The sequence below is a fragment of the Artibeus jamaicensis genome, unplaced genomic scaffold (assembly GCF_021234435.1).
Source record: "Artibeus jamaicensis isolate MK-2021 breed Jamaican fruit bat unplaced genomic scaffold, CSHL_Jam_final contig_391, whole genome shotgun sequence".
Taxonomy (NCBI): Eukaryota; Metazoa; Chordata; class Mammalia; order Chiroptera; family Phyllostomidae; genus Artibeus; species Artibeus jamaicensis.
The window spans coordinates 1,664,306-1,687,029 of NW_026521814.1; the positions used below are offsets into that span (position 1 = coordinate 1,664,306).

The 22,724-nt window shown below is 33.7% G+C and overlaps 1 protein-coding gene across 1 annotated transcript in view; it reads right to left on the bottom strand.

Annotated features, from left to right (window-relative positions):
* KCNH7 (potassium voltage-gated channel subfamily H member 7) overlaps positions 1-22,724 on the bottom strand; it is a 470,253-nt gene that overhangs the window by 56,228 nt on the left and 391,301 nt on the right. Inside the window, exons 8-9 of the mRNA XM_053665157.1 lie at positions 14,314-14,713; positions 1,393-1,592 (exon numbers count right to left, since the gene is read on the bottom strand). Coding sequence (XP_053521132.1) covers positions 1,393-1,592; positions 14,314-14,713 — 600 coding nt within the window. The remainder of the gene's footprint in view (positions 1-1,392; positions 1,593-14,313; positions 14,714-22,724) is intronic.

Here is a 22,724-nt window from a genome sequence, read left to right on the forward strand (position 1 = left end):
ACTGCTTCAGTCAACCCAGCATTAGAGAATCCCTAATAGTTTTGGAATGATAACTTTATTGAACAATAATATATAAAAGTGATCAATTTATACGTGTTTTCTTGTGAGACTAAAGTGTTTTCCTTGTGAGATCAATTTATCCAATACATTTTCACAAGGAACTGTGGACTATTTAGACATATCTTATGAAGTCTGTATGATTTTGTATAAAATGTGCTGATAACTCTTTAAAATTTCTTTAATGGCATGTCCTTCTCAGTCAGATAAATCACACACTAAGATAAATGTGCCCATATATAACTAGGTCTTTCAAATTGGGCAATATTTGCAATGATCTCTGCACCTGGGCTGCTAATTTTGAACCTTTGCTGTCTCTATTAGGATGTCACTAGTCAAATGAAAAATGCCAATCTAAATTGTACAGGTTCACTTATGCAAAATTTGTATTAAAGTGTTGATGTCATTAGATGTGAGGGGTTTTATTTTCTGAATATTCTTAGAAACAAGTTCTTTCCTAGTGGAAGAGTAGCTGTATGGGAAGGCACCATGTTTTTAATCTTTAAAAAAACTGATCTATGGTATGCCATAGAATTTGGATTTGTTATATGATTTATCTCAAACAATCAGTTTCTAAAAACCAAACAGCAAGGTCAAAGAAATACACAATTTTTCTAAGAAGAGCTATATAGACACCAGTCACGTTACTACTAATTGCGTTGGGTTTTGAGTATTGTTAGAGAAAGAAATAATTACAAGAAGTGATTGTTGATATTGAATATGTTTAAAAGTTATGAAGGAATCCACATTTCCCCTTTGAAAGGAAAGATACATTAAAATAGATACAGTGAAAGGGCACAGTTAATTTTTTAAAACAGAAAAATTTTCATATCATACACATGGAACTTCCTATCATAAAGTGTTCATGACATACTTAAGCTGCCTAACTGCTTCCACAAATTCTCAAAATATCTTATCTTTTTTAAAGACTGTTAACCTTGGATCTGTGTTTGGGGTCATCATAATTATTACTGTTACTTGCCAAATCTTAATGCAAATGGGCCCAACTGTTTTTTGGGGGTGCTGGTAGCTAGGCGGTGTGGTGAAAGCCCACACCCCAGCTTAGCAATGCTCTCCAACCAGAAGGGGGAACTCTGCTGCACACAGCTATACCAGTTTGCATCATGTTATAATGCCTTTGCCACACAGTATAACTAGAATATAGCATCATGCAATGCCATGAATTGAGAATGAGAGACTATCTCCGGGGGAGAAAATAAATATCTGAGAGAGGAAAACAAAAGCAAGGGGTTCAAAGCTGGTGAGACTGGCTTTCCCATTTTGGCTGCAGCTAAAATGCTGTGGTACTTCCTTTTTGGAAACAGAAATACATACCATGTTCATGTCAATGCCATTGGTGTATGTCCATGCATGTTGGAAATATTCTTCAAGCCGTTGCCTCAGAGGGTTGGGGATTTGGTGAAAGCGAATGAACTCTTTTACTCGCAGCATCTGCATGTGGTACCTGGCAGTTCCCGAGTAGAGTCTTTGGATAATTGCAGATACATTTCCAAAAATGCTTGCATACATTAGAGCTAGATTGGATAAAAAACAAAGTTATGGGGGAAGATTGCACTTGGGCATATTATACCTTGTCAGAATCTCAAGTATGTTGATTTTTGATTATCTCAATCCAGGTATGAGGATTTACCATTGGCCCGTTGAGAAAAAAAAAGTTAAGCCAATACAGTTGTACATTTATAATTTTGATGATAAATCTGGAGAGGAAAATTGTCTAAATCCACCATGGATTCTAAACTAAAGTAGAAATTCAGATCGTTTACAATATCAGCTTGTAACCTGGAGTGCTGATTAGAGGTAAAATGCATTTAGAATAAATATTTTGTTTGAAATGTAATAAGAAGGTATGTCATGGGGTTACCAAAGTTATGTTTTTTGGAACTGGAGTTAAAATGTTAATTTTTAAATTGTGACATCTCTGCCTCTCATCCTCAAACCTAATTTTAAAATATTTTAAAAATCTCCCATAAGTGTTAAAATTATTTTGAATACTTTGGATTTGCTAAGGAATGAAACAATTATTTTAAAGAATTCGTACTTTTCTAAGAGTGTTTATATATAATTTTTAATGTATTAAAATTCATTTTATAGTTTTTTTGCATGACAAATATATTTCTAGCTGAGAATATGAGAATATTATTTTATTTTTGCAGGAAAAAATAAACTACACCTCTGTTATTTCACCTAAGGAAAGAAAAAAACTTTTATACAACTCTTTCTATATACTCAGTACTTGGGTGGAATACCCTTTTCAGTACTACCTAGGCTAAATCTGTGTAATTTAACATAAGGTTTTTAAGCCATCTTCTTTTTCTTACTACATTTGCATTTAGTTGCAGAAAATCCTAAAAAGTGCTATCCTTTCAAAGAAAATCACATCATGACACATGGTCTCCACCTTTACCTTTGGTTCTGTGTCAGAACATTCAAGTCAAGATAATTGTGTTTATGGCCCTGGAACTGCAATATGTGAAGCAGGTGGGAAAAAAATAACAGTTTGAAGTGTTTGATTCAACTATATTCAACCAACACATTGTTTTCCCAACACATTTTATAAAACATGATATCAATAAACCATGTAATTATTTTTAAAGTAGATTTTGGCCAAGTTCATGGTGTTTTAAAATGACCTATCTTCTTGGTCATTTGCTTTCTTTTCCATCTTTGTCTCTTTTGACATGGTCCATCCTTACCATAGGTGGCATTTCTAATAGATGTCCCAGAGAAAGGGGTGCCCCTTTGCTTCTATCTATCTATCTATCTATCTATCTATCTATCTATCTATCTATCTATCATCTATCTATCTATCATCTATCTATTTACTAAAGATTTTATTTATTTTTTTAGAGAGAATGGAAAGCAGGGAGAAAGAGGGAGAGAAGCATCAGTGTGTGGCTGCCTCTCACATGCCCCGCACTGGGAACCTGGCCCAAAACCCTGGCTCATGTCCTGACTGGGAATCTAACTGCTGACCCCTTGTTTCACAGACTGGCACTCAATCCACTGAGCCATACCAGACAGGGCTGCTTTTATCTATTTAAAGGATGAAAGTCAGGGCCATCTGTAGTGAGTCTGAATTGGGATGTGTGAAAGACAGTATGTCTAGGAAGGTAGACAAAATGTTTAGGCTGTATCCTCCACAGGAAAAAAAGCATGAGCCTAACTTTAGTAAATGAACAGTTGATTAAGACAGGAGTTAGTGATATTTGCCCCAAATTGATTCAAAGTACCTATTGTATGCTCAGGAAATAGTACAGATTTAATTCACGGCCACATAATCAATGCTAGTCATTTCACCTAAACCACATAATTACTTGAAGAGTCAAGGAAAATACTCTTACTTCAAATTTAATAAATACCAAGGTTTTTAAATATCCATATTGCTATAAAATGAACCAAAACATAGTTTGGGTCTTAAACAGGTATTTCCATTCATTGACAAGATGGTAAAATCTAGATTATAAGTACATAGTTGAATACTTGAATGACTCATATTTCTCTTAAGAAATTCTATGCTGATGGCTGGTTAAATTATAAAAAGGCATTGTTTTTTCTATTTTTTTTTTTAGAAAATAAGTAGAGCTAAAGGCTGTCAGCAAGAGAGAAGCACAAAATGACTATATTCTGTACACAGTTAATGCCCATCATCTGGCATAAAATATGAGTCAAAGCACATTGGAGTACTATTTACAGGTGTTTTTCCTAACTCACTCTTCTATCTAGTTTTCTTTAATAGGGGACTCTTATTTCACCAAAATGATTTACTTTAGGTTTAGATATTATATGAAAAGAACACTTATCAAAAATATTCCTTTAGTATCCTGCACCCCAAAACTGATACGCTAACCAGACTGATGAATTTAGTTGGCCATTGGGTATTAGCTGAACCATCCTGAGAGTGCAAATGCACTTGCATTTCTGCAAATTACACAAACTTAAAAAAATTATAAACTTAACAGTTTTATTGATATATAATTTAGATACAATAAAATTAATCTCTTTAAGTGTATAGTTCAGTTAGTTTTGACAAGTGAAAGCACAGTCGATACATAAAACATTTCCATCACCCCCAGATATTGTCTGAATCTCTCATCTTCTTTGCTTGCTCATTTCAGACCCTAGACAATCACTGGGGGCCTGTAGGTCATTAAAGTTTAACTTCCATTTCCTGAAATTTCATATAAATAGAATCAAGACATGAAGGTTAATTTTGCTCATCGTTATGCTTTTGAGTTTCATTTTGTTGTGTGTGTAATTTATTTATTTTTTATCACTGAGTAGATTTGCATTATATGGCTATACCACAATTTCTCTCTTCTGTAGGGAGAAATCTCATTGTTTCTAGGTTTTGGCTATTAAGAATGAAACTACCACGAACATTTGTTGAGCATGTATTTTCATTTCCCTGTTAAAAACCTAAAAGTGGAATTGCTGAGTTGTATGGAATGTTTAACTTTATAGGAAACTGTTAAACTGTTTTTCAAAATTGTTGTTACAACCTGCCCAGCAACATGCGAGGACATCAGTGGTTCCACCATCTTTTCAACATTTTGTATCACCGGTCTTTCCTCTGAACCATTGTAGTGGGCATATAATATCTCGTTAGGGTTTTACTTTGTGCTTCCTCGACAAATAATAACATTGTTTCATGTATGTGCTGGCCATTCATATAGCTTAATTTGTGAAATGTTTGTATAAATCTCATGCTCATTTTTAAATTGAGGTGACTTCTTATTATAGAGTTGTAAGAATTCTTTATATATTCTGGACACAAATCTGTTTCTGTATAAAAGTATTGAGAATTTTTTTTTTTGGTCTACTACTTGCTTGCTCCTTGACTGTGTTCTTTGAAAAAGTTGAAGTTACTAATTTCAAACTTATCAGTGTTTATTTTATGGCTTAGGATTTTTGTATGTTTCAGTTTAAGTAAATTGTATTATTAAAGTTATTTGTCCATTTTATCAGTTATATTTTTTGTAAAGTAATTCATTGTTATTTTACTATCGAATGTCTTTAGAATTTGTAGTAATTCTATTTTTATCATAAAGGCCTTAAAAACTTATGACTTCTCCCTCTTCATTCTAACTGGCGATTTATCAATTATATTGATCTTTTCAAAGAGCCAGAATTTTCTTCCATTAATTTTTTCTATTGTTTGTATGTTTCATATTTTAATATTTCTTATTCCTTTCTTACCACTAATATTAGTTTTAATTTGCTTGTCTTTTACTAGCCTCTTAAGATAGAAACTTAGGTTTTGGATTTTAGAACTTTCTCTTGTTAATAAAGACATTTGAAGCTATAGATTTTACACTGATCACTGTTTTTAGCTACCTCTTACAAATTATGATGTTTTATTTTCCTTTTAATTCAGTTCAAACTATTTCCTAATTTTCCACATGATTTTTCATGAATATTAGGTTATTTGGAGTGTGTTACTTCATTTCCAAGTATTTGGGGATATTTCAAATATCTGTTGTTGTTTCTTGTCTTTAACCTTTTTTTTTTTTTAACTAATTTGTTCTCTAATTTCTCTTGTGTTCAATGAAACTCTGTAGGACTGAATACTTTTAAATGTGTTATGATTTCTTTTTGGGTCTAGAATATGATCTGTTGGTTCTTGTTTTATAATCCAGCATAGGGTCTGTCCTGAACAGTGTTCTATATATGCAAGAAAAGCACGTATATTCTGCCGGAATCCTATAACTGTCCATATGTCAAGATAATCGATAGTATTATTCAAGTATTTTATATCTTTACTGATGTTCTGTCTACTTATTTTATTAAATGCTGAGAGAGGAGTACTGTAATTGCCAAGGATCTCTGGATTTGTCTTGTAAAATTGTGTATTTCTACTTTAGGATCTGTCAGTTTTTGCTTGATTTAAGGTAAAGTTCTGTAATTGGGGGCATATATATTTAGGATTATGGCACTTACTTTATCTTTGGTAATAGTCCTTGTCATGAAGTCTACTTTGAAATCAACACATTTCTTTAGATTTTTGTCATGATTAATATTTGTATGAACATTTAAAAAATATTTTACCTATCCTTTACATTTTAAGTGTTTTCTTTAAACACAATATGATTGAAACTTAAAAAAATAGTCTGACAATTTCTGAGGGTTCACGAGGGTTTAGATCACTTATATTTAATAGAATTATGAATATATTGAATGGGTTTAAATCTAGCATTTTGCTACTTGTTTTCTATAGTCCCTTTCTTAATTTTTTTTCTTGCTATCTTTTGGATTTATTATTTTTTATTACTTCATTTTGTTTTTTCTGTTGGCTCATCAGCTGTGCTCTCCAGTTTACATATTCAGTTTTAGCTTAATCACTATCTAAAATAATGTAGTACAGTTTCATGTATAATGTAGAAAATTTTAATAATATGCTTCCAGGTCCCCTTCCCATTTTTGTACTATCATTGTCACATTTTAAATTCTACATATGTTATAAAAACTACAAATTCAGTGTCATTAGTTTTGATGTAAATAATTATTTTGAAGACATTTAAAATGGTAAAAATATTTTATATCTGCCCATAAATTTAACATTTCTAATTCTTCATTCCTTTTTATTGATCTAAATTTTCATTTGGTATCATTTTTCTTCAACTTAAAGAATTTTATAATTTCTTGTAGTCTGCTCATAATAAAGTACATCCAGTTTTGTTTATCACTTTTGAAAGAGAGTTTAAATGCACAGAAATTTCTATGTTAACAGATTTTGTTTTTCTCTAAGTACTTTAAAGATGAAACTCCATTGTCTTTTATTTTGATACATTTATTGGGGTGACATTGTTTAATAAGGTCATATAGATTTCAAGAGTACACTTTATAATACATAATCTATACATTTACATGTGTGCACACCATCCAAGGTCAAATCGTCTTCCTTCACCATATATTTGGCCCCCTTTTCTCTGTACTACTGCTCCTCACTCTAACCTCTGGTAACCACAGTACTGTTGTCTGTATCTGTGAGCTATGATTTCATATTCCACATACGAGTGAAAGTTCTTAGCTTTTTCTGACTGACATTGTACTTAGCATAATATTCTCAATGTCTATTCATGTTGTCCTAGATGAGAGAATTTCATCTTTTTAATGGCTGAGTAGTATTCCACAGTATGAAGAAAGAACCAAAACACCAGAATTATCTTCTGGAGGGCGAGCCCTGTATAGTACAGGCTTCACCCACTCCATGTTCTAGGAACCCATCTGTATCAGTGTACCAGCAGGCATTGTTTTGAGAGGCTGCATTTGGCTTCAGTGAATTTTTATTGAAGACAATATGTTTGCATATTTCATAATAATGGGTGATTTAAGAGTGCACCTGCCCATACCACACTGAGCGTTCAGCAGTTTTTGACCAAAACCAGCATGACCCCATGTCGCACCCTCTCTAGTCAGTTGATCTCACTCCAAGCAACATTCTTTTGTTTCCCTGGATGAAAAAAGTCCTCAAAGGGAAACATTTTGCCAAGGTGAAAGATGAAAAACAAAAAAAACTAGATAGCCATCCTGACTGGTGTAAAATGGTATCTCACTGTGGTTTTAATTTGCATCTCTCTGATAGCTAACAATATTGAGCATCTCTTCATGTGTCTCTGGATATTCTGTATGTCCTCCTTGGAGAAGTAGAAGTGTCTGTTCAAGTCCTTTTCCCATTTTTTAGTTGGGTTGGTTGTCTTCTTAGAGTGGAGTCGTGTAAGTTCTTTGTATATTTTGGAGATTAAACCTTTGTCTGAGGTATCATTGGCAAATATGTTTTCCCATACAGTTGGCTGTCTTTTTAATTTAATACTGTTTTCTTTAGCAACGCAGAAGCTTTTTATTTTGATAAGATCCCATTTGTTTATTCTTTCCTTTATATTCCTTGCTCTAGGGGACATATCAGTAAAAATGTTGCTGCGTGAAATATCTGAGATTTTCTTGCTGATGTTCTTCTCTAGGACTTTAATGGTGTCACGGCTTATGACTGGTACAACCATTATGGAAAACAGTATAAAATTTTCTCAGAAAAATAAAATTCGACCTGCCTTTTGACCCAGCAATTCCACTGCTAGGATTATATCCTAATAATCCTAAAACATCAATTTCAAAGAACATATGCACCACAATGCTCATAGCAGCACAATTTAAAATAGCCAAGAGTTGGAAGCAACCTAGGTACCCGTCAGTAAATGAATGGATCAAAAAATTGTACATATTCACAATGGAATTCTAGGCAGCTGAGAGAAAGAAGGAGCTACTACCCTTTGCAACAACATGGATGGAACTGGAAAGTATTATGCTGAGTAAAATAGGCCAGGTGTTGAAAGACAAATACCATATGATTTCACCTTTAACAGGAAGCTAAACAACAAAACAAACAAGCAAGCAGAATAAAAACAAAGACACTGAAATAGAGAACAAGTGGGCAGTGACCAGAGGGGAGAGGGAAGGGAATTTAAGGGAAAAAAGGGGAGGGATTTGGAGGAACAAATAGGAAGGACACAGGGATGAGAACTAAGGGGGGTGGAAATGGGAGGGAGGTGGGGAGCATGGGGCAGGGGAGGCTGGGATGGGAGAAATAGACAAAAAACTGTACTTGAAAAAGAACTAAATAAAATAAAAAAAACACTAGAATCACTAAAAGGCATGAGTTCAAAAACTGTTTGAGAAGTAGAAAAAAATGTCTCGATAAGTGTATTGTGTCAATGGAGAGTGCTTTGGAGATGACTGAAGTTTAAATATGTATGAATCAATAGGCAGATCTTTAATGGATAAAATCCATTTTGGGGGGGCTGCCCCTCATATACATGTATCAGATCTTTATCCAATTCCTTTTTATCCCATCACTGTGAATAATGTTGCAATGAACATAGGACTGAGTATATTTTTGTGAATAAATATTTTCAAGTTTTTCAGGTAGATATTCAGAGGTGGATTGTCATATGGTAACCCTATTATTAATTTTTTTGAAGAACTGCCAGCTGGTATTCCATAGTGAATATAGCATTTTACTATGCTATAGTGAATGAGGGTTCCTTTTTTTCCACAACCTCTCCAACACTTGTTATTACCTGCATTGTTGACAATAGCCACTCTAACGGGTGTGAGACACTACCTTATTTTAGTTTTGATTTGCATTTCTCTACTTGCTAGTAAATTTGAACATCTTTTTATTTATCTGTTGGCCATTTTTATGTCTTCTTGGGAGAGATGTCTGTTCAGGTCCTCTGCCCATTTTTATTAGGTTGGATTGTTTGATATAGAGTTGTATGAGTTCTTATATATTTTGGACAAAAGTCCTTGTTAAAGCTACTATTTGCTAATATCACCTTCCATTCAGTTACTTGCTGTTTTGTTTTATTGGCAGGTTCTTCTGCTATGCAGAAGCTTTTTAGTTTGATATAGTTTCATTTATTTTTGCTTTTACTTCCCTTGCCATTGGGGTCAAATTCATAAAAGTATATAAGTTTAGTACCTATGTTATCTTCTATGTGATTTACTGATTCAGATCTTATACTCACTTAGGTCTTTGATTTGGTTTGAATTAGTTTTAGTACATGAGGACAAACTGTAGCCTAATTTTACCTTTTGCATGTGGCTTTCCAATGTGCCAGCACCATTACTGGAGGCTTTCTTTTCTTTATTGTGTGTTTTTGAATCCTTTGTCAAAAATCATTTGCCCATATATATGTGGTTTTACTTCTAAACTGTCAATTCTCTTCCATTGGTCTGTTTGTCTGTTTTTCCATCAATGTCATGCCGTTTTGATCATTGTAGTTCTGTAGCACACTTTGAAGTCAATACTGTCATCTTCCCAGCTTTGTTTTTTTTTTTTTCCCTCAGGATTGGTTTGGCTATTAAGGTTTTTTGTTTGTTTGTTTGTTTGTTTTTTGTTATTTTTTGGTTCTGTACAAATCTGATTATTTTTGTTCTATTTTTTAATGGCATTGGGATTTTGATGGGGATTACATTAAATCTATATTGCTTTGACTAATATGGCCATTTTAACTGTGCTGATTCTTGCAATCCATGAACATGAAATATCTTTCCATTACATTGTATCTTTTTCAATCTTTATTAAAAATGATTCATAATTTTCAGTATATAGCTCCTTCACATCCTTTTTAAAAAGTTTATTCCTAGGTATTTTATTCTTTTGGTTGCAATTGCAGAATAAATTGTTTTTGTTAATTTCTGGAGTTTCATTGTTAGTATACAGGATAGCAGTGGATTTTTGTACATTGATTTCATATCCTGCAACTTTACTGTATTTGTTTATTGTTTCTAATCTTTGTTTTTGATTTTAACAGTTTTCTAGACTTTTGGTTTTATTGTTTCCGATAGTTTTTTGCTTTATAATTTTTATATTTTTTCTAATAGTTTTTTTTGTCTTTAGGGTTATCTTTATACAGATTCATGTCATCGGCAAAATGTGAAACTGTTATGTCTTCTTTCCCCATTTGGATGCCTTTTCTTTCTTTCTTTTGCCTGATTTCTCTGGCAGAACTTCCAGCATTGTGTTGAATAAGCTTGGTAAAGAGAGGACATCATTGCCTTGTTCCTGATTTTAGAGGAAAACTTTAGTTTTTCACCATTGAGTGTGATATTGGCTGAGGGCTTCATAAATGGCGTTTATTATGTTGAGGTACGTTCTTCAACATAATAACTCATTTTTTTAGTATTTAATCACAAATGGATGTTATATCTTACCAAATTCTTCTCTGTATCTATTGATAAGATTATATGATGTTTACCCTTTCTTACGTGAGGTGTATTACATTGGTTAATTTGCATATGTTATTGCATATGCATATAGAGTATTGTTGTATTTAATTTGCTAGTATTTTGTTTAGGATTTTTCACATCTGTATTCACCAGAGATATTGTTCTGTAGTTTTCTTTTTTTGTGTTATCCTTGCCAAGTATTCATATCAGGTTCTGTTGGCCTCATGAAATTTCTTAGAAAGTATTGCTTCCTCTTCAATGTTTTGGAATGGTTTGAGAAACATAGGTATCAAATCTTCTTTGAATATTTGGTATATTTCATTAGTGAAGCCATCTAGTCCTGGACTTTTATTTTGGGGGGAGGTTTTGATGGTTGCTTTAATTTCCTCAGTGTTTTAGGTTTATTTAGAATTTCCAGTGCTTCATTATTCAGTCTGGGATGGTTATATTTTACTAGAAATTTCCTCCTTTCTTCTAGGTTGTTGAAATTGTGACATATTCTCTTTCATAGTATTGTAGTATGACCCTTTCTATCTCTATGAAGTCCATAGTTACTTCTCCTTCATTTCTCATTTTGTTTATATGAGTTTTTCTCTTTCCCTTAGTTAGTCTAGCCAAGCATTTGTCAATTTTATTAATCTTTTCAAAGAAACAGCTCTTTTTTGTATTGATTTTATTTATTTATTTATTAAATTTTATTTGTTTATCTTTAGAGAGAAAGGGAAGGAAAGAAGGAGAGAAACATCAATGTATGGTTGCCTCTTGTGAGTCCTCTTGCTGGGAACTGGCCTGCAACCCAGGCATGTGCCCTGACTGAGAATCGAACCACGCTCAATCCACTGAGCTATACCAGCCAGGCATTGATTTTTTTTTTGACATGCTATAAAAACAAGAAATTCTCCCAGGATGTTTTTCAAGTAGGTCATAGATAAAATACAATTGCATTTGTTTAATGGTTTTTGTGTTTTAAAAATTGTCTGTTTTATATTTATAATAGTTGAATAAAGATATAAATTTATATATTAGAGTACATAGTTATAAATATGTGAGCATAATTTACATTTATACTTTTTAGTGGCTGCTTCGATTTTCCTCTATTTTCATTTTGAATTGTATGTATTTTCTAATCATTGTTCTCTGTACACATTCATAAGTTTAATTGGCAACTGTCTTTGCAAACAGAAACTTTGAAAAGTGTATCTATAAATATTTGAGTTGTTTGCATTTAGTTAGACAATAGCTTCTAATGTTTAAGTTTTAGTTTGTTTGAATTATATTTCCATAACAGGGATAGTTGATTGTTTTATTTTCTACAACATGGCTTCAATTTTTTCTTTAAAAAAGATTATATTTAATGAAGCTCAGAGAGGATAAGAGAGTTCAACCTGAATAAACTAGACTGTATAGGATATAATTAGGATTAGTACATAGACAGTATTTTATATTATCTGGTTGGAGATTGTATTTTATTTTTTGCTTTAAATTAGGTCACTCATAGATCTAGGGACTATGTATTTATTGGAGAAATACAATCCACAGAAAACCAAATAATTTGCTAATACAATAGGATCTAAATAGCAATATTATGTATAGCTACAACTGTATACATCAAATGTCTAAGCAAATACGAGAGGCATTCCTATTACTGTTAAATTTTAAATCTTAATTTTACTTTTTTTCTTTACTCATGGCTCAATAGGTCATGATAGACTTCTTCAGGAAGTTTTCCTGTGAGACATTAAACTTTATACAATCTCATTTTGATTACAGTTTGTAAAACCATGTTTGTTACTCATATAAAGAATGCAATGTAGAAAGTGATGTCTCTTACTCTACCCAAATTACTAGAATTTTTTTTCTTAAAATAAGAAAACTGGAAAAAATGGCAATGGAATAAGAAATTCATCTTCAGGAGGCACATTCCTGAAGAATCAATAGAAGTAATCTAGTGTTACATTTTTTAAAGAAAAAACAAAAGTAGAGAAAAAAAGAAGGAAAGAATAAAAAAAGAAAGGAATCAAAACTGCCAAGATCTCCTGATTTAGGAATTAGAGATTAGGTATAGAGCAAGTAAAGAGCTGAGTTTTCTTTAATTTAAATCAATTCACATGATAAACAGTACTATGTACTTCACCTAATTCTCACAAGTGGTAAGGATTTCTAAGTGATGAACAGGCTAAACTTCTGGGCCTTTTAAAAGTTCTTATATAAGTTCTAAGTTTTAAGATGTGAGTTTTATTTTCTTTAAAAAAGTTTCTATATATTTTTCTACATAGATGTTTAAATAATTTAAAAAAACTTGATTTTATTTTATTTGTTGGCTACCTATGCCACTAAAGCTCATAACCATTAGGAGTATTTACTAGCAGTTGTAATCACAGACTGGTTGTGACTGTTTGCTCTGAGAAATTCAGTCTCTTTGGAATGAAATTTTCTATTTTTTCCAGTAAGCTCCACTTCCATTTCCTTCCGGGTACAATATAATTTCTGTGTTTATATCCAAGGCCAAGCCTGAATTTGAAGAGTATCTTAAGAGTTATTTAAACATAATGATTTAGCCTATTCAAATGTCACTAAAATAAAAATACCAAGACATATATATTAAAAGTAAATTTCAAATAAAGTGGAAAATAAACTAGTGAATCTAGTGAATCTATTTAAGTGTCATAAATAAAGCTTATTTAATCACATTTCATTAGTCAATATGTTAATATTTAAAAGTCAACTCTCTGGATCTGTTTTGAAAAGTTTATACATAATATAAGGAAGATGCTATTCTTAAGCTTTATAAATCCATCATGCTTTTGCAAATTGCTTCTTGCTATCAGAGAGGTTATCTATAGTGGTTCCACAGTGTGATAAAAAATATTTTAAAATAACATTAAAACATATTTAGTTTAATACAGACATTTTTCTTATGACAAAGAGTCTCCTTATAAATAATACTTATGACATTACCCAACTACCAGGTACAGGTCACTTAAGCTTTAACATATTGTTACAGGGAAAGGAATTTGTAGTCAACGACAGCAATATATGTATCTATATATAATGATACAAATCATATATATATATACACATACATAAAAGATTAACTTACATTATGATCAATGGTGGTGATATATATATTTCTACCTATCAAGTATATCTAATAATATAATGTAAGATAATCTTTCCCAATTTAATCTGGCCTCAGCTGGAAATTGAAAATACCCACTGGTAACACATTATGGACACTGTTAGAGTAGTAAAGGTAAACTGCAAGTCTCAGTCCCTGAATCACAAGACCCATGTCATTCTAGTTATAGGCTCTTGCTCTCCTGAGGTCCTGGAACCCCTTTGGCGTCTCCCCTTTGCAGGGAGAATCAGATTTGATCAACTATGGTTCCCAAATATTTAATCCCATTATTTCTAAAATTTTACTATAAATTTTTCTTTGCCTTACTCCAAATGTTCTAGAGCTTTTGCAATATTATTTTATCCTAATAGATAAAAGAGAAATCTACTTACAGCCAATCAACATGACACAAATTGAAAAGATTTTTTCCGAATTGGTGTTAGGTGACACATTGCCGAATCCTACACTGGTTAAACTGCTGAAGGTAAAATAAAGTGCTGTGACGTATTTGTCTTTAATGGATGGCCCAGAACTTGAGTCACTGTCATTGTAACGTTTTCCAATTTGCTGTCCTAAGGAATCCAACCATCCGATTTTGTCAGTCAGGTAGGGCCTTTCTACATTCCCGATCGCATACCAAATGCAAGCCAGCCAGTGAGCAATCAGGGCAAATATGCACATTAGGAGCATTAGAACAGCAGCACCATATTCTGAATACCGATCAAGTTTCCGAGCCACTCGCACAAGACGAAGAAGTCGAGCTGTCTTCAAAAGACCGATTAATGTTGTTGTCTGTGGAGGCAAATATGCATGGTCAGAAACAGTTGGTAAACAACTCAATGCATGTGCCTATGAAGCTAAGTAGGCAGAAACTGGTTAAAACAATATGGTAGCATTGAGGATAACTGTATGTTTGAATTAAACATTTTAGAAAACTTCATTCATTTTGGAAAACACTCTGAAAATGTGCATGACATTAATTCAGTGTCTTGGCATGAAGACTAGAGGACAAAGAATTTGTCTATCTTGTTTTATGCTTTAAGTGCCTTGCACATCATGGGTAAATCATTCATTCACCAACACAACATGTCAGCGTGTTACTAGTGTGCCTGGTAAGTGCAGCGCACAGGAACTAGTGTTGAACAGATATACATGGTCACTTTTCTGACTGAGACACTTATTTGGTAGACAAAATATCTTTTCTAATAAAAAGAAACAAGTTCACCATCTATTGAGAAGATAAATATTTAAAATATTTTTTAAATAAACAAATAAGATCATTTCAGAGATGAGAAGTGCCATGATGATAATAAAACAGTGATGTGATAGATGGTGTTTTGGGGCATGGGTTGGAGTGGGGTCCCTTTTAGAAGGACAGCCTTGCTGAGGACCAGACCCGAGAACTGAGGAGGATCTGCGTAATGAGAAGGAGCCAGTCAGGCAGATAACTAGGAAACTTACTGGATGATCGCGAGCATGAATTAAACACTTTATTTAAATGCATTTTCCTTTAAACATGTTAACTTGATAAATTGTTTTTGCTTTCTTAGTGATATCATATATTTCACTTTGTGTTGTGATATATGTAACTAATTGCATGATTATTATTGACCAGGTATCTAATGATAGGACACTTCCATATAATAACAGGATACTTATCTGGTTGTTTGGATTTGAAATCTGATAAGCACAAATTACAAGTTCATTTCTTAGATTTCCTAAATAATGTCAGCTATAAGTACTACATATTTCACAGGGCATATAATTATTCCATAGCTACATGGTGTTTACCAATCAATTATTGAGTCATTTTATCTGTTCATTGTTGGTGTTTATTTCACAAAGTGCATCCAACTGAGTTAAGAACACATTTTAATTAAAGAAATAGCTCATGACATAACTATCACCCTATATCTATGCACACTGACTTGGTGGAAAAGGGCACTAAATATCAAGAAAAGCATTTTTACTAAAGTACTGTAATAAGCGTTGCATTTTCTTCCCTTGGGTCATAGTAGTCCCAAGGGAAGGGGAGATTCCTCAGTTTCCCCTGAGCCCTGTAATTCAGTTAGTACTGAAACACTCCTAAGGTGAGGGGGACCAGCGTCGCTGAGATGTGCTTATCACATTGGACTCCACTCTGAGCTCATTTTGTGATGTGTGGAGAGGTGCATTCCCCGTTAATGCTGGCTTTTTGCTTTTCAGGGTGCAATAAAGGAGACAGATTTTTTTTGTCCTTTACAAATTTAAAAGTATATTTCTTTCAAATTTGAATAAATGGAGAGTTGAAGTTAGTATTACGGAATTTCCTGGGAGAAAAGTTAACTTTCTATTATCTATATTATCAGTATTTTAGATTAGCAGTTATTTGCTAGCAGTGTGGAACAGAAAAACTTATGTCTGAATTCTGCTTCTGCACCAGTGTGTCACCTAGGTCAAGTTACTGACATAATCTCTAAGGATCAGTGCTTAATGTAAATGGGCATTATAATTCCTGTCCTATAGGATTGTAGATAATATCCAACAAATGGAAGCTCCTCACGTTTTTATTTGAACACCCCATACATTTTCTTCCATCAGTAAGCAGGAACTTTATATTGTAAAATGGGTTGATAGAGCTTACAGACTTTCAAAATATGTAGCTTAGATATCTGATCCCCAATGGGGGTTTATCGACATTGGCCTTGTAGCTTCCATAGAAATTTTAGACAAGAACTTCATCCAGGGGCTCCGCCTGCTCAGACTCTGGTAACAGGAATTGCCCAGGTTTGACATACCACTTTTTTCCTGTGCTTCACAGCTTACGTTTGTGTGTTTATTTTTTATCTTAGGCCAGTTATTTATTTCTTTGTATGGCAAAATTAGGGGTATCTGAGGAATATTATTTAAAAGTTCTTGTCCTTGGAGCAAATTTCTCTCTGAACCCTCAAATAAATGAAAAATAATGAAAATTCTCTAAGTATTTGATTAATGAAGTGAGATGCTTCAAAAGAAGTGAGCTGTTTTTATATCATATTGTGATAATAAGTACTGACAACTCTTCTGTCTACAAAGGTGGTAGAGTACAAACAATATTACCAAAAAAAAATAAGGACTAAAATCTGCTGACATGCTGCCAAGCTCCTTTTTGTCCTCCTCCCAAAGAATCCTCTAATGTTTCTTCCAGAATTATATTAACATGAGATAAAATCTAGACAACAGTAAGTTCTCTGGGCAGAGAAATAAAAAATCTTATATAATAACACACAAGAGACACCTTTTCTGGACAAAAAAGCTTAAGAACTATGGTACATAATTGCGCCTCAACCCAGTTTCATAAGTATAAGTGAAAATTGACTTCAAGAGTCAAAGCCATGCACCCAAGCATAACTACCTGCTAGTCTGACAATGTGACAAATGACTTGGCCTTATTTCTATTGTTATCAAGATGTGTGAACACACCTGGGCCTTCTTTCTTAACTACAGTTGCATACAGCACATCTTGTAGATAACACAGGGTTGCAATAACTCCTTTCTTTTTCTTCTTGTTTAAATATCTATTTAAAGATTAAAGGTGTTTTGTCCCAGGTTGCACAACAAAAGATGTGACGGCACCAAAATCTCAGAGGGAGGTTTAAAGAATGATCAGTCTCCTCTTGCTGATTTGTCAGAGACTATTACTTCCCATTGTTTAGTTCAATGGACTATCTTTGTATTATCTACAGGTGAAAAATGGGACCAACAGCTATCATAGAGTATAATTGTGTCAATGTTAGAATTTAGCTGAGTGGTGTTTTCAGAATGTCTGGTCATCTCATAGCACATATGATTTCATGTACTCTTCAAACATATTATGGAAATCTGTCTTGGTGGGTTTTTTCAATTTCTAAAAATAGAAATAAAACGATCTTTAAACCAATTACAATAATTTCAAAAGTAGTAGAGATAGACTTTCTTTTAGATATTATTTCTTGAGCTTTTCACTAGTATTAGGAAAATATTTTCTGTTTATTGTTACTTTTGGTAAAAAAGCATTAAAGCTCACTGGAGGTATTCTTGTGAAATACAAAAACTTCATGATAATAAATAGGATACAGAATGTGGTGAGCCCTTTTGCAGTGGCTTAAAGCAAGGTACTGTGTGTTCTAACACTGCCCATGAACTATTGTAAAGGGGACCTAATGAACTCTAACAATTCTAGTTTCTATGCAGTCTCAGAACTCAACTCCTTTACAGTGATTGAATGATATTTCAAACTCTTTTTGCTTAAATCCCATTGTAAACACAAACTACTTATTTAAGACTTTTATTTTTAATTCACCTTTTCAGATTCTTTTCTAAATGCAGACTCTTCTGAAAATTCACTTACTTACATTTCTGGGTGGCTGATAAATGTAACATAATTTCAATAAAAAATCCACATCCATAGTTTATTATAGTCCAAGAGCCTTTATTATATTGAGGTAAAAGTTAGCTATTTTTATTAAGTGTGAATTTCTTAACTAAATATTATTTTTAAAATGCATACTCTAAAAATTATATCCTTGCAAGTATGTTAGGTACTAGGCCCAGACTCAAGAAGATTATGTGATTTGTTTTCAGTAGACATTTTACAATAGTTCAGATAATATTCTCTCTTAATGTAAGTGGAATTCACTTTCAAGGCCTGGAAATAGAACAGGTGGTTTCTTATCAGTATTAAACAACTCTCTACTCAAGAATAAGTGTGGCTGCAGTTAAACTGAGAAAACCTCATTAGCAGGAAAAAATCTTGTGCTCAAGAATTTTTCAAAATAACTTGGAAAAATAATTCTATTTTTTTTAGCAAGCATTTTCAAGACTCATATTTCAAACACTTTATTTCAGAAGTTTACATTCTAAAACCTTTGCCTATGGTAAATGGGTAGAATTATTATTTTATAAATGAGGAAAGATAAGTATATGATCTTTGGTTTTATCTACAGAGCTGATAAAATGACTTGTCACTGAAACTTTATACTTCATCCATTATTTTGTCTTGTTTGTCAAGAACTATTTGTGTACAAGAAGGGAAATGGAAACAATGAGTAATAAATTTCATAACTATACACTTATGTTTTGTTTTATATTTTATTCCAATTACCTTTAAGTTCTGGTACTTGTAAATACCATTTAATGAATTACTTAGCAATAAAATTTAAGAATTTTGAAGCTAGTTTCCAGCTGCTTGTTCAGCTTCAGTCACACTGTTTCAGTATTCCTAGGGACACATCCACTATCACACTTAAAGAGCTATATTTTGAGTGTGTAAAAAACATTGAGAGAATCACCCAACTTATTCTTTCCTTATTCATACCAAATTCTTCCACAAACTGTGGCTTTTCAAGAGAAGATGCATTTACAACCTTCCTGGGAAACTCACTCCAATATTGAACAACCTTTATTGTTGAGACACTTTAAAAAATTTTTGTTTTATAATTAACATTCTATTTTTCTGCAGTTTGAACTCACTTTCTCTTTCTTTAGTGACAATAACATAGAAAACTAGTCATCAAGTGATTCTAAATAGTACTATGCAAATGTTACAGTAAATAAACAATCATGGATGTTATATTTTTTAATGAGAATTTGACTTGTTCTGAGAAAGATCTAACCAAAATTGTACTTTATGCCATCTCTAGCAATTTGTAGTTAATAAATTACCTATAAATGAGGATTAGATGATCAATTTAAGGCAAAATAAAATTTTTTGATGGACTATTCTTATGTTTTAGTTCAAAAATTATTCCACTGGGAACCTATGTCTCTCAGTGGTCATGCCACAGATATTTGGAGGCATGGCCAGTAGTTTCAAATACAAGTTAAGGAAAACTACTGCCTTAACACCAAAGAACTACGTAAAGACAGACATAGTAACTTTATGCGTAGACATATATTTGTGATCGGGTCTTCAAAATGTGCTTTGTCACATTTTGAATGTGGTGAACATGTCTAATGTCTTAGAAATTCATTTCCAGGAAACTAATGACAACAACTGCAGAGATCAGGTCCAGAGAATGCCGACAAGATGATCAGAGCTTCTATTCAGATACCTGCTAAATTTTTTGTATCCCTTCATCTATTAGACTAATGAAGCTAACATCAATGTGAGCACAAACTCTTCTTTGCTATTATAACTCTGTCAGAGAACACTCTATTTACACAGGTTTCAAAGGCCTCTCCTGCAATCAGGATTCAAGAAGAAGGGGAAGGATTTACAGGAACTAGTATAAAGGACATTGGACAACAACTAAGAGGGATGGAAATGGGAGGGAGGTGGGGAGCACTGGGGCGTGGGTTGGGATGGGAGTAAAAGACAGAAAACTGAACTTGAACAACAATTAAATTAAAAAAGAAAAAAAAAAGAAGAACTGTCTGGAGTGAAAGGAGGGCAACAACGCAAGTAACTAATCAAAAGAAAAACAAGGACTTCTGGCCAAGATGGAGGTGTAGGTAGAGATATTGTGCCTCATCACACAACCAAAAGGAGGACAACAACAATTTAAAAACAAAAAACAACCAGAACTGACAGAAAAATCAAACTGTATGGGAATCTGACAACCAAGGAGATAAAGAAGACACATTCGTCCAGACCTGTAGGAGGGGCAGAGACGTGCAGAGGGCAGAGAGGACTCACAGCAGTGGGTGGTGGAGCCAGTGAGGTGGCGGATTGTGGAATGGGGCGCAGCACCCAAGCTGACTGGCAGAGCAGGCAATCTTACATTTGCAGGCAGATCAACCAGGAGAAACAACTGGGGAGCAGGACAGACTGCACAACCCAGTCCCCCAGCTCAGGGAAATAAAGCCTCAAACCACTGATTTAAAACACCTGTGGGGATTGAGGCAGCAGCCTGAGAAACTCCCAGCCTCACAGGAAAGTTCATTGGAGAAACTCACAGGGTCCTAGAATGTACACAAGCCAACCTGCTCATGGAATCAGTACCGGGAGGGAATAATTTGCTTGTCAGAAGTGGGGGAAGTGACCAAAATCTGGCAGAGAGTGGAGTAAGCACCATTGCTCCCTCTCATACTCCTCCCCCACACACAGTGTCACAACACAGCGACGTGGGTTACCCCTCCTGGGTGAACACCTAAGGCTCCGTCCCTCACTATGTAACAGGTGCACTGAGAAAAAAATAAATAAAAGAACAGATAAAAGAACAGATCAAAACTCTAGAAAAAATACAACTAAGTGATGGAGAGATAGCCAACCTATTAAATGCACAGTTCAAAACACTGGTAATCAGGATGCTAACAGAATTGGTTGAATTTGGTTGCAAATTAGATGAAAAAAATGAAGGCTATGCTAAGTGAAATAAAGGAAAATATATAGGGAACCAATAGGGATGGGAAGGAAACTGGGACTCAAATCTACAATTTGGAGCAGAAGAAAGGAATAAACAACCAACCAGAACAGGATGAAAAAACAAGAATTCAAAAATATGAGGAGAGGCTTAGGAACCTCCGGGACATCTTTAAATGCTCCAACATCGGAATTATAGGGGTACAAGAAGGGGAAGAGGAAGAGCAACAAGTTGAAAAGTTATTTGAACAAATAATAAAGACCTTCCCCAATCTGGCAAAGGAAATAGACTTCCAGAAATTCCAGGAAGCTCAGAGAGTCCCAAAGAACTTGGACCCAAGGAGGAACACACCAAGGCACGTCATAATTATATTAACCAAGATTAAAATGAAGGAGAGAATCCTAGAAGCAGCAAGAGATAAGGGGATAGTCACCTACAAAGGAGTTCCCATCAGACTGTTAGCTGATTTCTCAAAAGAGACCTTACAGGCAAGAGGGGGCTGGAAAGAAGTATTCCAAGCCATGAAAGGAAAGGACCTACATCCAAGACTGCTCTATCCAGGAAAGCTTTCATTTAGAATGCAAGGGAAGATAAAGTGCTTCTTGGATAAGGTCAAGTTAAAGGAGTTCATCATTACCAAGCCCTTATTATATGAAATGTTAAAGGGATTTATTTAAGAAAAAGAAGATAAAAATATAAACAGTAAAATGACAGCAAACTCGCAATCATTGACAACTATATCTAAAACAAAAACAAAAACAAACTAAACAAACAACTAGAACAGAAACACCAAAATGGAGATCACATGGAGGGTTATCAACAGGGGAGTGGGAAGGGGAGAGAGGAGGAAAAGGTACAGGGAATAAGCATAGTTGGTAGGTAGAAAATAGAGGGAGGGTAAGAATAGTATAGGAAATGTGGAAGCCAAAGAATTCATATGTACAACAAATGGACATGAACTAAGGGAGGGGTACTGTGGGTGGGAGGGGTGTGCAGGGTGGAGGGGAGTGAAAGGGGGAAAATGGGACAACTATAATAGCATAATCAATAAAACATATTTAAAAAGAATAATAATTTTCAGGGTTAAAAGAGGTTAATAAACATTTACTAAACAGAATGCTCTAGGTTCTGTTAGTATTTCTGAAAGTGAGATTTACCATAGATAATCAAAATATGGGAAACTCTGAGGCAGATAATAAGAAGTTGACTTTCTGGAGACTGATCACACAATATTCTTCCTTTGCATCAATAACATGGAAGTAATTTGCTATGGATGGCATGATGTTTGATGATGCAAAAATTAAGAAATAAAGAACTTTTTCTTGGTCTCCCTGAATGACACTGACATCAGGAAGATGCAGAGCCACACCGTGTTACTGCCAGTGTATTCATTTTCTATAATGTGTTTTCTTAACATTCCACAATATTCTCTAGTTATTAGTAAGTAATTTGCATTTAATTAAACTAAAAATTAATGTAATTTTGAAAAAATGAGCAATTCT